The sequence below is a fragment of the Oryza sativa genome, chromosome 3 (genome assembly GCF_034140825.1).
Source record: "Oryza sativa Japonica Group chromosome 3, ASM3414082v1".
Lineage (NCBI taxonomy): Eukaryota > Viridiplantae > Streptophyta > Magnoliopsida > Poales > Poaceae > Oryza > Oryza sativa.
In genome coordinates, this window is record NC_089037.1 from 31,659,941 (window position 1) to 31,673,325 (window position 13,385).

At 43.1% G+C, this 13,385-nt stretch overlaps 2 protein-coding genes across 3 annotated transcripts; both read left to right on the top strand.

Moving 5' to 3' along the window:
- The first annotated feature begins 545 nt into the window (after positions 1 to 545).
- On the top strand, positions 546 to 4,654 carry LOC4334103 (YTH domain-containing protein ECT4). 2 transcript variants are annotated; one of them, XM_015776210.3, is made up of 9 exons: positions 546 to 847; positions 1,078 to 1,151; positions 1,259 to 1,418; positions 1,501 to 1,568; positions 1,794 to 2,339; positions 2,591 to 3,178; positions 3,258 to 3,470; positions 3,823 to 3,969; positions 4,093 to 4,654. In XM_015776210.3, the coding sequence occupies exons 1-9, from the start codon at positions 817 to 819 to the stop codon at positions 4,252 to 4,254; spliced, it is 1,989 nt and encodes a 662-aa protein (XP_015631696.1). In that variant the 5' UTR covers positions 546 to 816; the 3' UTR covers positions 4,255 to 4,654. The 2 variants fall into 2 exon arrangements, with proteins under 2 accessions (XP_015631696.1, XP_015631697.1); XM_015776211.3 differs by having other exon boundaries at positions 1,797 to 2,339.
- A 6,559-nt stretch (positions 4,655 to 11,213) lies between these two features.
- Positions 11,214 to 12,429, top strand: LOC4334104 (NADPH-dependent aldehyde reductase-like protein, chloroplastic). The gene has a single exon (XM_015776212.3). It carries the CDS (start codon positions 11,327 to 11,329, stop codon positions 12,155 to 12,157), a length of 831 nt encoding a protein of 276 aa, XP_015631698.1. The 5' UTR covers positions 11,214 to 11,326; the 3' UTR covers positions 12,158 to 12,429.
- Positions 12,430 to 13,385: the final 956 nt, after the last annotated feature.

A 13,385-nucleotide genomic window follows, 5' to 3' on the forward strand; every position in this document is an offset into this window, starting at 1 on the left:
TTCATTTTTCAAGTTTGTAATAATTAAAAATTAATTAATCACACGTTATTACCACCTCATTTTACGTGAAATACTTAATCTTCATCTTCATTTTCATCTTTAGGAGATTCAAACACCACCTAAATCATTCTAGCATTTCCCACATTCATATTCATGTTAATGAATCTAGATAGAACATGAATATGAATGTGGTAAATGCTAGAATGACTTATATTATGAAACGGAGGGAGTATAGACTATAAAATAAGGCTGTGTTTATTGGTTGAAATTGGAGATGATGTGACTGAAAAGTTGTGTGTGTATGACAGGTTGATGTGATGGAAAAAGACTGAAGTTTAGATCCAAACTTTGGATCCAAACACATCCTAAGTTAATCATTAATACATGAGACAAGTAGAGTTGGGAGAGTAATGAAACACTTTTGGGTGGGTGCCCGGAGCAGAGGTGGGGAAGATAAACGAGCGGTGGGGATGTGCCGGGACAGGTATTTGAATCACCGCCTCTGAATCGCCTAAAACCCCCCTTCTTTGGCTACCCCTCCCCCCGTCTCCTCCTCTTCTCCCCTCCCCCCTCGCGTCTGTGGCGGCTATCTTCGTGTCCCTCTCCCTCCTCCTCCCCCTCTCCTAGGGTTTATCCACCACCACCTATCGCCTCTACCTACCACAAGAATTTTTTTTACCATCTATATTCCACCCCTGCCTTCTTTGCCCCCCGTACCTCCTGGAATTTTCGCCTTCTTGGGATCCAATCCGCGAGGAGGGAAAGAAGGCGGGTTTAGATCGAACTGGGACGGAGGGAGGAGGAGGAGGAGGAACCATGGCGGCCGTTGCTCCTGGCGCTGGCGACCGTATCCTTTTTATTTTTGTTTTCTTTGATGTGTTTAATCTGTTTTAGCAGCGGGGGGTTGCGGTTTGTGCGGCAGTTCTTCGTAAAGATTTGAACTTCTTTTTTTTTCTGGGGTGATAATTTAAACAGCCTTTTTTTTTCTTTTTCTCGTGTTCGAATCCTATGGCTGTATTATTGTTTAGTTGCTCGCTTTTGAATCGAAGTGTTTCTTCCTTGATTCGCAAGCTACAGAGGCTACTGACATGATGCAGAAGCTGTCGTTGGAGAGCAAGAAGGAAGGCGCCACCCCTGACGCTACCAAGAAGGTAGCTTTTGCTGGCGATTCTTGTCTGTGATGTGTTGCTTGTGCCATCCTTTTTGTTTGTTTGGAGGAGAGGTAGCTAAAAATTATGGTCCTTTTTGTGAATTGCAGCCTGCCGGGATGCCCTATGGATCTGCAAGCGCCGGCGATGCGCAGAATGCGGCGTCGCCGGTGGACAGGTCGATCACTCCCCTGCTCCAGGAGGCCGTGAATGCCAACATCTTGTATCAGACCAATGGATATGGACCCTCAGCATATTACTATCCTACTGGTACAAACACCTAGTACTTTGCTGGATAATCAGGTAGTCTAATTAAGTGCTGATTTTAATGTTTGTGCGTTCGTGTATATAGGTTATGACGGCTCAGCCAATGAATGGGACTCCAGATATGCTGCCCATGATGGAACGGAGATGCCTCCTGTAAGTTAATGCAGTTATTTATAGTTAGTTCATCACTTTGCGATAGGTATTTTAAGGTGTAATGTGATATCACGAGTTCACCTGTGCCTAGAGGAGGCTAAGGACCAAATATGGAGATAGAAACCGTGGGGGACATATGTTGTTAATTTGGAATTTAATGAATTGCTTGTCTACTCATGCTATGTGTTGGAGATAAATTAACTCGATTCTGTTACAATGATCCAGCAGAGTGTTTATGGTGACATGTATGGATATGGCTATGCTCCCTATGGCCCATATCCTTCTGGTTCTCCTGTCCCAACTGTTGGGCATGATGGCCAGTCATACGGCGCACAGCATTACCAGTACCCTGGTCAATATTATCAGCAACCAGCTCCAACCAATGCAAGCCATGGCGTCAATGCTGTCAATTCTCAGTCTGAGATGCCCTCTGTTGCTGCTCACCAGGCACGTGTTCCGGTTGAATCAGCAAAAGCTAGTGCCAATGGGACTGCTAATGGGATGGCAAATACTAACAGTAGTTCATTAGCACGTAAGCAAACCCATCAAAATGTATCAGTATTAAACAATGGTTCATATGGAGGAGGGACTTTGCAAGGTGGACCATCTGCTAACAATTATGGTCACAGTGGTCTTCATTCTCCAGTTCAGTGGTATGATGGGCCAGTCTACTCTAATGGGCATCAGAGATCAAATACTAATTCCACATCTTATGGTTCTAACTCGTATTCAGCAAAAAATCAGAGCCAGCGCCCAACTGCAAACCTCATGGTATGTTCTAGGACTGTCCAATTCTCCATTGCCCCCCTCCTTCCCCCACTCTTCTTCTTTTTCCATAGCTTCTCAAAGCAGTATGATTGTCTCACAATTATTTTTTTTTCTGCTTATTAAATGCATTTACCTAGTATTAGATTCTGCGATTACTGCCTTCCCCTTAAGTTGCACATAGCAAAAATGATAGTGATGCATTATGTGGCTCTCACAAAGTACAAGTATTAGCCTAAAATATCCATTTGTTTCAGGGTATGCATGCACAGATACCTTCGTCGGGAATGGGTTTGACATCTCCTAGTTATCATACCAGGATGTACCCAGACAACAGATTATATGGGCAGTATGGTCAGTATGGGAACGCACTTAAAACTGGGCTTGGTTTCGGATCAAATATGTACAACTCCAGAAATAATGGACGGTGGGGAATTGTTGATAGCAAGTACAAGCCTAGAGGTCGTGCATCTTTTGGTTTTGGCAGTGAGAACCAAGATGGCTTCACTGAGCTTAACAGAGGACCAAGATCTGGAGGATTCAAGCACCAAAAACAGTTTGGACCTTCTGTCACTATTGCTGTGAAGGGCCAAGCCCTCCCCTCAGTCGGGAAACAGGAGAATAGTGCCATTCCAGATAAGGGCCAATTCAACCAGGAAGGTTTTCCAGTAACATACAAAGATGCAAAGTTCTTTGTTATCAAATCTTACAGTGAGGATGATGTGCACAAAAGTATAAAATACAATGTGTGGGCAAGCACTCCTAATGGAAACAAGAAGCTGGATGCTGGATACCGTGAAGCGCAGGAGAAATCCAGTGAATGCCCAGTCTTCTTGTTCTTCTCTGTAAGTATTATTATTACCACATTATGTGATCCATTTGTCCCTCATATCACTCTTTATTGACATTGGGCATGGAATATAGGTAAACACAAGTGGCCAGTTTGTTGGTGTTGCTGAAATGGTTGGTCCTGTTGATTTTGAGAAGACAGTGGATTATTGGCAACAAGACAAGTGGAATGGGTGTTTTCCAATCAAGTGGCATGTTGTCAAGGATGTACCCAACAACATCTTGAAGCACATTACATTGGATAACAACGACAATAAGCCTGTGACAAACAGCCGTGACACACAAGAGGTATCCTTTCTCAATAACTTGCCAAGTTCTGTTGATTGTACAATGGTCAATTGCAGGCCACGGGCCATTAAGGGTACTATTAATGTCTCTGTTATTTTAGATAGTTAATTTCATCGTCATTTTCTTGAGATAATTCAAATTTCTTGCTGTGGAACCAGATTAGTCGTTCAGTAAATGAGAACTTAAGACATGATATATATCAATTTCTTCATCATGCTTATGGTCATGAGTGGACCTTCATGTATAAGAAGCTGATGAATTTTATTTTTATCTATTGATATGGCATGACAATGTGATGATCCTTTCAGTATGCTCCATGTGCGTTACTTACCAAGTAGATGTAATGCTTCAGGTTAAGCTTGAGCAAGGTCTTGAAATGCTCAAGATTTTCAAGGACCACATCAGCAAGACATCAATCTTGGATGATTTTGGTTTTTACGAGAACCGGCAAAAGCTGATGCAGGAGAAGAGAGCTAAGCAGCAACTGCTTCAAGGACAGGCAAGCATTCTATTCACACATAGAGCCTTGTGTGGTTAAAAAACCTGTTCAGAATGTTAGCACCACTCAGAGCTATTGGTGGTGATAGGTTCTGATGCCTCTGTTTTTATGCACTTTGTACAGGGCTCTCTTGACAATGCTTCACATGAAAAGGAGAAGAATGCAATTGATGGGAAATCCACAGCTCAGAAGCAGGCATTGAGCAAGGAGGGCACCCCTATTGTCGGCGAAATGCTGAACGCCTCAAAATCTGCAGTTGAAAGCAGTGTAACAAATGGCAATTAGCGCGATATATTTTCTGCGTTAATTGCCACAGCCGAGCAGTCAGATTGTGCAAATTCTGAAGGTTCGCGGCGTGGCTGAGCGATAGCTACTTGGGTTGGGACTTGGCAACTAAATTTCGTAACAGACTTTCTATAGGCTTGGTGCCTGGGGAGTGGGTCAGTTCTTACTTTGATTTTAGCTCGTGTGACTGGTTTTTTGCGTCGTTAGGTCTCATATATTACTCTTATGACATCGGGTTTTATGTAACCCTTATCCTTTTTGTTTTTTTTAGCCTTTTCATCTATTGTTATTGTTAGCGAAGCATCCAAATTTCGATAAATCTGAACAACAGTAAGGTAGTTTTCCGAGTTTTGCAGCACTGGAGAAGGTAATAAGACAAGAACTCTGGTTTTGGTTGGTCCTCCCTTGTGTTGTGTACTATCTGCTTTCAAGTGTCAATGTGCCAAAATGGCATCAATCATCTCGTGCATTTTAGGCATCCACGATGTGCATGAGAAGAGGTCTTACTACCTACTTTACAATTGGAGAAAATCCTCTATATATCCTTGAGAGAGATGCTCTGAATTTTGCCTATTCCCTTATATACTCTCGAGTTTTCATTTTGATCTTCTCTATGTAATCGTTAAATGTTTTTGAAATTAACTATATAACCCCTCTCTTATACCTGTGTTAGTTTAATGATAAAAGCACAATTCTTATATGGAAAAAATCTATTTGTAAATAAACAAAGGGAATATAATTATTTGACAACAAATTTTAAAAATAAAAAAAATTAAATTAACTTTTATGATATCATCAAAATTTGAACCCAACAAATAAATAATTTTGGTTCACAATTTCTTGCTAAAACTCTTCTATGGATTTTGTCCAAAAAAAATAAATTTGTTCAACAGTTTAAATTTTCTATTCAATAAATAATTATGTCCCATTTGATTTTATCATGAATTACAATTTTTCACATTGGTGAATTATAAAGTAGAGTAGATAGCATATAACTGTAAGAATGGGAAATGGACGATAGGGTCATTTTAGAAAAAAGAAAATTAACAGGCAACTAACATAATAGGGATAGAGGAGATTAAAATGAAAAGTTAAAGGTATATAGGGGATGAGACAAAATTCAGAGGTATAGAAAAGATTGCGAAACTTTTCAGAGGTATGTGGAAATTTTTTTACTATTGTGGAGGTGGGTACCAGAGGATGTAGTAATTCCATCCGGCAAGAGCATTACTAGTACCTGGTAAGAAGCAATAAAAAACACTTAACTCTCTACTCTCCCTTTTTCAACCAACCAATGTTTTAGACGTGGGCCCTAGCTTACTACTATCTACACATTGTACTCCCTCCGTCCCAAAAAAGGTAACTTAGTATTGGAGGTGACATTTTCTAGTACAATTAATCTGGACATAAATTTATCTTTTTTTCGACGGAGGGAGTAGGAGTTAGGAATAACTATAACCTAGTTTCGTGGGTTTCATCTTAGAGCAAGTTTTTTAATAGTATAGTCAACTATTAGCTCCAAATCATCTATAGTTAATTTAATAGCCAATTCATACAATAGTTATCTATAAATATATATTACACTATTAATATATGGTTCCACCTGTTATACACATATTATGTCTTGTAGTCAGTACTGCAACTGGCTATAAATATGTAGCCCGCTGCCATTCTCTTTTATGTATTATCTCCTCGTATGTGTTTATAGCTGGCTTATAATCTAGTATTGTACATGCTCTTATTGGGCCTGTTTGGTAGAGATTTGCTGCGGCTGTTCAGCTGCAGCAGCTACAATATAGCAGTAGAAATTGCACTGCTTGTACTGTTGAGGCAGTGCAGCTATTGCCGCAGCCGGCTGTAGTGTCCAGCTAACGAACAGATCCATTACTCACTTGATCATTTATACATCGAGGATGCCATAGAGACGTCCTGTATAGCCTTTTTCTCCATGAGAATCAAAATCTCAGCAGAATCAGGACCTGATTGTGGCTCTGTTAGCTGCTGGAGGTTCCCAATCGTGGAATAGTGCACGTGGAAATAGAGCAGTCCATTAGCGCGTGATTAATTAAGTATTAGCTTTTTTCCAAAATGGATCAATATAATTTTTTAAGCAACTTTTATATATATGCTTTATGAAAAAAAAACACACCGTTTAGCAGTTTGAAAAGCATGCGCATGGAAAACGACAGGCAATGCCGAACACAGTCAGGTTGACAAAGGAAAGGGAATTGAGCATATTAAAACTCCTTCCTCTTAACACACATGGACTATATTTATTTTTAAATTTATTAATTTTCATTTGTACACCGACTTCTGAACTTACAAATGGAATTACAATTCCAGTTACAATCACAGGGAATAAGCAATACAAATAGCTAGAGTTATTTACAGAGTCTGCTGTGCACATGTATCATGTATGGATATTGCAGTGCCAAACTCTTCTCGTTTCTGACGAGTTCTACTGACACCTGACCTGATCATTGTCCTGATCGGGTTCACCTGCATGTGATCTCAATCGACTGACATCGTTCCACAGATTACAAGTTCATATATAGATCCGGCAAGATTTTTCATGGCTAAAAACAGTTCAGACATCGATTCCCCATAAAAACAAAGAACAGTTCAGGCACACGCAGAGTGGCAGATGCAGAACTCGGAATCCGTCGGAACATGACATGTTCGATTGTTCAGGCCTCCCAAATCTTAATAATTACGTGAAGTGCTAAGTATACTTATAATTAGTAGTAATATAATTAGCAGTATAACTAGAATGATAAAGCCCATAAAACCCGTAAGGTCAGAATTAAGGCTTAGAACGAAAAGTAAAATAACACAACATGCATGCCTAATACATAAAGTTAAATCTACTGAACTAGATATTATTATGTTCTATGAATCATTGTGATTGACCATTTGTTCGTTTTTTCCCGTTCTAAAAGTTATATCTTGTCAATCATGATAACAAGAACGTGGGGATTTGACTGTCAAATTTTAAGACCTCACTATGTATTTCGAACAGGACCTTCAAATCCTAGCTATGACGCGGCCCCTTCACATGCAAAGCTCTAACCTTCGTCAAGGAGAGGCTCTACACTGCCTAGATGAGAAGCAGGTATCAATTCACTGTTGCACAAAAGATAAACCTGCCAATAAACAAGGCAAATAGGAGTATTGAATATCACGCGTGCCGATTTCACCATCGGAAGGAAACGAATAGAAAAAAAAAAGGTTCATAATGTCCAATGTATGTTGAACACATAATTGTGTGAGACTGTTAATTACTCACTACATCTTAAAATATGTACGTTTGAGGTTTTGCACATAAATTTAAAAATAGATAAAATTATAGAGAGGAGGGTTACGGTTAATCGAGATGAGGAGGTATGTGAAGAATAACTATATTTTAAGATAAAAATTTAAATAAAGATAGTGTGTATATATAAATGTGGAGGTGCTAATGCAAGATATTGCATCGTAACTTCAGTGTTAGATGGGGAACCGCCTATGACAGGCTGGTTTGCATGAAATGCAATAAATTTAATGGACAACAGTACACATATAGCAGCAGATTGAGATTCTCTAACTTAATAAATTTAATGGACAACAGTACACACTATAGCAGTAGATTGAGATTCTCTAACTCAATTATTTCCCACTGACGTGGGTCACTGACACGTGGACCCTCTACCCAACGGACCCATACATCAGTGACTCAAAGTTAGAGGAGAATAAGTGAGAGTATCCTTTTCAGTATTCGTATTGGAGTCTGGAAAATGTTCTCAGAGCTGCAGGGAGGACATGTCCAGGTTAGAAAGCATTTGTGAGATATTATCTCCCATTCTTATAGAGGTGTACTCCTGTATACCTCTTTATACTTGAGAAATATTTTTTCTAAAAAAAAAGATACCAAAACTAATCTAATATATTAGAATAGGATTGAGAACTAATTATTTTTTAATTTATCTTACATTTTGAGGCGTATAAATATTTGTGCCAATTAAGATATATTTTTAGTGGTATATCTAGAGGTAGAGATACCTCTGGACTAACGTACACACTATAAGGTATATATATAACTCTCATACCTCAACAATTAGAAAAGTCTTGTCATTGCTTATCATAAACTTGTTTATTAATCAAAATAATTAGTTTAATTTATTTACATCTCAAATGCAGTGCGAAGGTATATACGTACCTCTCCAAACATAGGAAAGAACCTCAAGCTACCAACCGATGGTTCCACCACTAGCTAAACAAGACCCATGTGGAACAGAAAGATAAATAACCTTGAGCAACCTCAAAGTCATTTAGTATGAGAATATTTTCAGTCACATACCTTCCATATTTCCAAATAAAGGATTGCTAGGTTTAAGATAGGAACTGCAATCACCTTTTAACCTAGCACTGAATTTGGAAAGACAAGCAGGAGGGTAATTCACTAGCAATAGCGATAGTGGCATGAACTTCCAAGTGGTGGTAGCGATGACTTTCCAGCTATGACGATGGTGTGTTGGAACTCCGATAGAGAACGTAGAGTTTAGGTTTATGGGTTTGGGGTCAAGGTGGGAGAGGGGTTTGGGAGAGGTGGAAAGGGTGTGGCCAATGAACACGGGAGGTGAGGTGGTGACGAAACCACGACTATAGAGGAGGGTGCTGGACAATGTCGGTAGTAGGAAAAAGATGTGCTAGATCCTAATTGTTAAGAGGTGAGGATAGTGATGACTTCCCGATGACGGGGGAACTGTCGAAAATGAAAAGCACAATAGGGCCGAGTCACCTAACTGTTATTGGGCTTTTGGGAGGAGGAGAGAAAAAACAAGTTGAGGGTGATACTGTAATTGTATAGATCTTAGTGCAATACCAGTGCGAGCTACTCAAAATAATGGACCTCATGTGCCATGTAGGCCGAGATCACACCTCCTCTCCCACAATGCAGAGTTGCTCTTGGAGTGTTTTCAATTTTTCATGTCAACCCTTGCCATCTTGTATTTTAGTCCTAATGTGTTTTCAATTTACATAAAGTCAAAAATTTAGCACGCACACACCTAGGGATGGCAATTGTGCCCGTTTGCCCGTTTACCCGCGGGTAAAAACCCTATTAGGGTTGGGTTTGTTCTCCATTTTATACCCATGGGTATCTTATTGGTTCAAAAGCTATGCCCGATGGGTAAATGGGCATGGGTATGGGTAATCACTACCCATGCCCGCTTTGCCCGTTTACCCGCGAAATCTAACTTACATGTAGGCTAGGAGTAAAATCCACTAGAATACATAAGCCACGTTCTTTGTTTTCTACGGTTTCCCTTTTATTTCCCTTATTATTTCTCTCCTCTTACTCTATCGCCGCCAGAGGAGAGACACGACACCGAGGTGGAGAATATTTGATGTTTTAAGTTCGATTCGAAGTTAGTAGCTTGTAGACTTTTTGTTCCACTGCTTTTGTTGTGGCGGGTAAACGGGCACGCCCGCGGGCATAAGGCGCCCGCGGGCAATGGGCATGGGCAACCATCCTTACCCGTCATGTAGTAATGGGTATACCCACGGGCACAAATAATCTCACGGGCATGGGTATGGGTAGGCACTACCTGTGCCCGTCACACCCGATTGCCATCCCTACACACACCCTAATTTCCAGAAGCAAATATAAAATCTCTCCCCTCTACTCTCCTCAATCCACCGATGGCAGCCAGTGGCAAACGAGCACCAACTGACGGCTCCCCTACTCCACCCACCATGATCCACTAGAGGCCGGCGATATATAGCTCCATGGTGCCCCTCCTCTCTCCTCGCAGCGGCGACGTCCAAAGAGGCTGGGAACGCGGCGGCGGATTGAGTAGGCCGAGGTGGTGGTGAAGCCACCGAGTAGCGGGGGTTGGGGGGGGAGGACGACAGCTCCATGGTGCCCCTCCTCTCTCCTCACGGTGGCAGCAACCAATTAGGAGGCTAGGGACACGGCGGTGGCGGAGCCACCAAGTGGAAGGCGACGTGACGAGCTCGGTCGGGAGGGGGGGGAGGGAGAGGACGACGACAAGCTCTGCGGCGCATGCCAGTGCCCCTCCTCTCCCGGCCCGCGATGAGGAGACGAAGCCCCTCCTCAAAGGACGACGACCTCGACAACAGCGGCGTGTGCGCTCGGCTGCCACCATCATCGCCTCTCTCCTCTCAAGCGTTGAGGAGGAGCGGGATTCGGCCTAGAGCTCGACGGCGCCGCCTGGATCTAGCCAAAGGTCAGCGACAGTGGCTGGCAACTTGAGCTCCACCATAGCCAACTCTCTCCTTTCCCGCGCCTCAGCGGTAGTCAGCTCGCTGGGGCCCCTCCCCTCCCAGCCGACGACGAGGAGATGGGGCTTGAGGGCTCGGAGGGCGACGGCGACAGCAGTAATGGAGCTCGGTAGTGGATTGGCGTCCTCCTCGTCGTCCATTGCCGGCTCCCCTCTCTTCTCCTCCAAGGATGGGGAGGTGGGGATGGTGGGGATTGTTGCAGCCTCGCAGTAAGATTCCTTGTTTTTCTTAGCTTTTTCAGCTGAGGCTCTCGGCTCTCAAGTTAGTCTTGTGTTACCCACGAAGTAATGGTCTCTCACCGCCACGATAGCATGCTATCCTACGTGGTGAGCCGTGGCCATGCTCCACGTAGGAACACTGTGAAGGGCCACACGATTCCAAAAATCCAAAAGTAACTAAATTTTGATGGCATTTTCATGTGATTAAAAAAATAGACAACAAACAGTCCTTTCCAAATATAATCAAGAGCTAGCGATCAAAGTTCTGGCTGGACCACACAGCATACATGCTGCACAAGTGCACAGTCTACACTACTTGTGCGGATCTACCCACTCGGCCACTCCTGTCTGTAGTGCTGTAGTAGATCTCCAATCTCAATCGAGAAAAGGCCATCGAGTCGGTGAGATTCTTTCACATATATAGTTCGCCGTGAAAGTCTATTTATAGTAAATCCGGTGCCTATATATACGTCAAATCAAATCAACTATCAGTGTGTGAGCTATACACACTGACAGTGTAGTGTGCTGCTCTCCTAGCTAGCTAGAGAACGCCACACACTGGACTGGACTGGATGGAGGCGTCGTCGAACACCAACGCCATGGCCGGCGTGATGGCGCCGCTGATGCTGCACGGCCGCGTGGCAATTGTCACCGGCGGCGCCGGCGGCATCGGGTCGGCCGTGTCGAGGCACCTGGCGTCCCTCGGCGCGCGCGTCGCGGTCGCCTACATCGGGGACCCCGCGCCGGCGAACGAGCTGGTGAGCGGCATCAACGACGGCTACTTGCGCGCGGAGGAGGAAGAGAAGCGCGGGCCGCGGGCCATCGCGGTGGAGGCGGACGTGTCGGACGCGGCGCGGGTGAGGGCGCTGTTCGACGCGGCGGCGGCGGCGTTCGGCGGCGAGATCCACATCCTGGTGACGACGGCGGCCGTGCTGGACTTCGCGTACCCGGCGCTGGCGGAGACGAGCGAGGCAGCGTACGACGCCATGTTCGGCGTGAACGCGCGCGGCACCTTCCTGTGCTGCCGCGAGGCCGCGAACCGGCTGGCGCGCGGCGGCCGGGGGCGCATCGTGACGTTCTCGTCGTCGGGCGTCGGGTCGCTCCGGCCGGGGTACGCGGCGTACGCGGCGAGCAAGGCGGCGGTGGAGGTGATGACCAAGATCCTGGCGCGCGAGCTGCGCGGCACGGGGATCACGGCGAACGCAGTGGCGCCCGGGTCCACGGGCACGCCGATGATGTACACCGGCAAGACAGAGGAGGACATGGCGCGGTACATCGCCGAGGCGCCGCTGGGCCGCCTCGGCATGCCCGACGACATCGCGCCGCTCGTCGGCTTCCTCGCCAGCGACGCCGGCGGCTGGATCAACGCCCAGGTCATCCGCTGCAACGGCGGCACTATCTAGCTACCCTGGCCTGCGCGCCAAAATAAATGATTTCTCCGTTCTAAAATATAACAACCTAAAATAAAAAAGATATATCATGTACTAAAAATTTAAACGTAAGATTTATAATATTAGAATATGTCATGCTAGCTAGGTTGTTATATTTGAAATATTTTGAAGTAGATTTTCTGGCTATGAATTGCATTATCCTGGTACACGTTGTGCTCTTACCTTCAGCTTGGGAGAGTTGTGCGTGACAGTTATAAACAGTATTTGTCTGAATGTTCTGGTCACCTTATGAGCACCTGTTTGTTCTCTGTCCTTTTGGAATGGTTACTTCGGTTTTGATATACTAATAGGTGACGTTTTTAACTTTTTATTTGTAACGTTTGACCATTCGTTTTATTTGAAAAATTAGTGCAAATATAAAAAAAGATAAGTCATATGTAAAGTACTTTTGATAATAAAGCAAATGACAAACAAAATAAATAATAATTCCAAATTTTTTTGAATAAGACGAATCAGCTAGGACCATGTATCCTCGCTACTTTCTCCGTTTTACAATATAAGTCATTCTAACATTTCCCATATTTATATTGATGTTAATATCAATATAAATATGGAAAATGTTAAAATGACTTACATTGTGAAACGGATGAAGTATATCCTTTCCGTGTTCGTGTGCGGTGCCGAACTGCCGATGCGATGCATCCAATAGTTGCGCTAGCTACATGCTAAAATTCGTCGTCGTCGTTGTAACTTGTGTTTGTTCGTTCAATGTAAGAGTGGTTTCACGGTACTCTATAAGTACCATGATTTTTACGCTATAAAATACGATAATCTTCCGGTTAACTTTTTAAGAACCAAAAGGATCCACCTAATAATTATTTTAGTAAACTGTTAAACTACTATAATAATTGATGACTAGTTGAGTAGAAAGGATCGACTAGACTATTTGAAAACACATTATATATCGGATTGTCGTCACGAATTATCTACTTATATTCATAAAAGTAGATTAAATATTTTTTAAAAATATCTTGACAAATACTCTTCTGTCCCAAATATAATGAGTTTTGGTTGTATTAGTTTAGATTGGATGGGTTGGATGAGACATGTTTTAGTAATATAAATCTAGACAGACCATATGCCCAAATTTATAGTATTAAGATATGCCACATCCAACCAAAACTTTTTTACATTTTGAGATGGAGGGAGTACTATAACTAGTGATGTACTCTCTCCATCT

Coding starts and splice junctions, on each gene's coding strand:
- LOC4334103 (XM_015776210.3), top strand. CDS start 817: ATGGCGGCCGTTGCTCCTGGCGCTGGCGACC. Junction 1,152..1,258: donor CCCCTGACGCTACCAAGAAG/GTAGCTTTTGCT, acceptor TGTGAATTGCAG/CCTGCCGGGATGCCCTATGG. Junction 3,179..3,257: donor CAGTCTTCTTGTTCTTCTCT/GTAAGTATTATT, acceptor CATGGAATATAG/GTAAACACAAGTGGCCAGTT.
- LOC4334104 (XM_015776212.3), top strand. CDS start 11,327: ATGGAGGCGTCGTCGAACACCAACGCCATGGCCGGCGTGATGGCGCCG.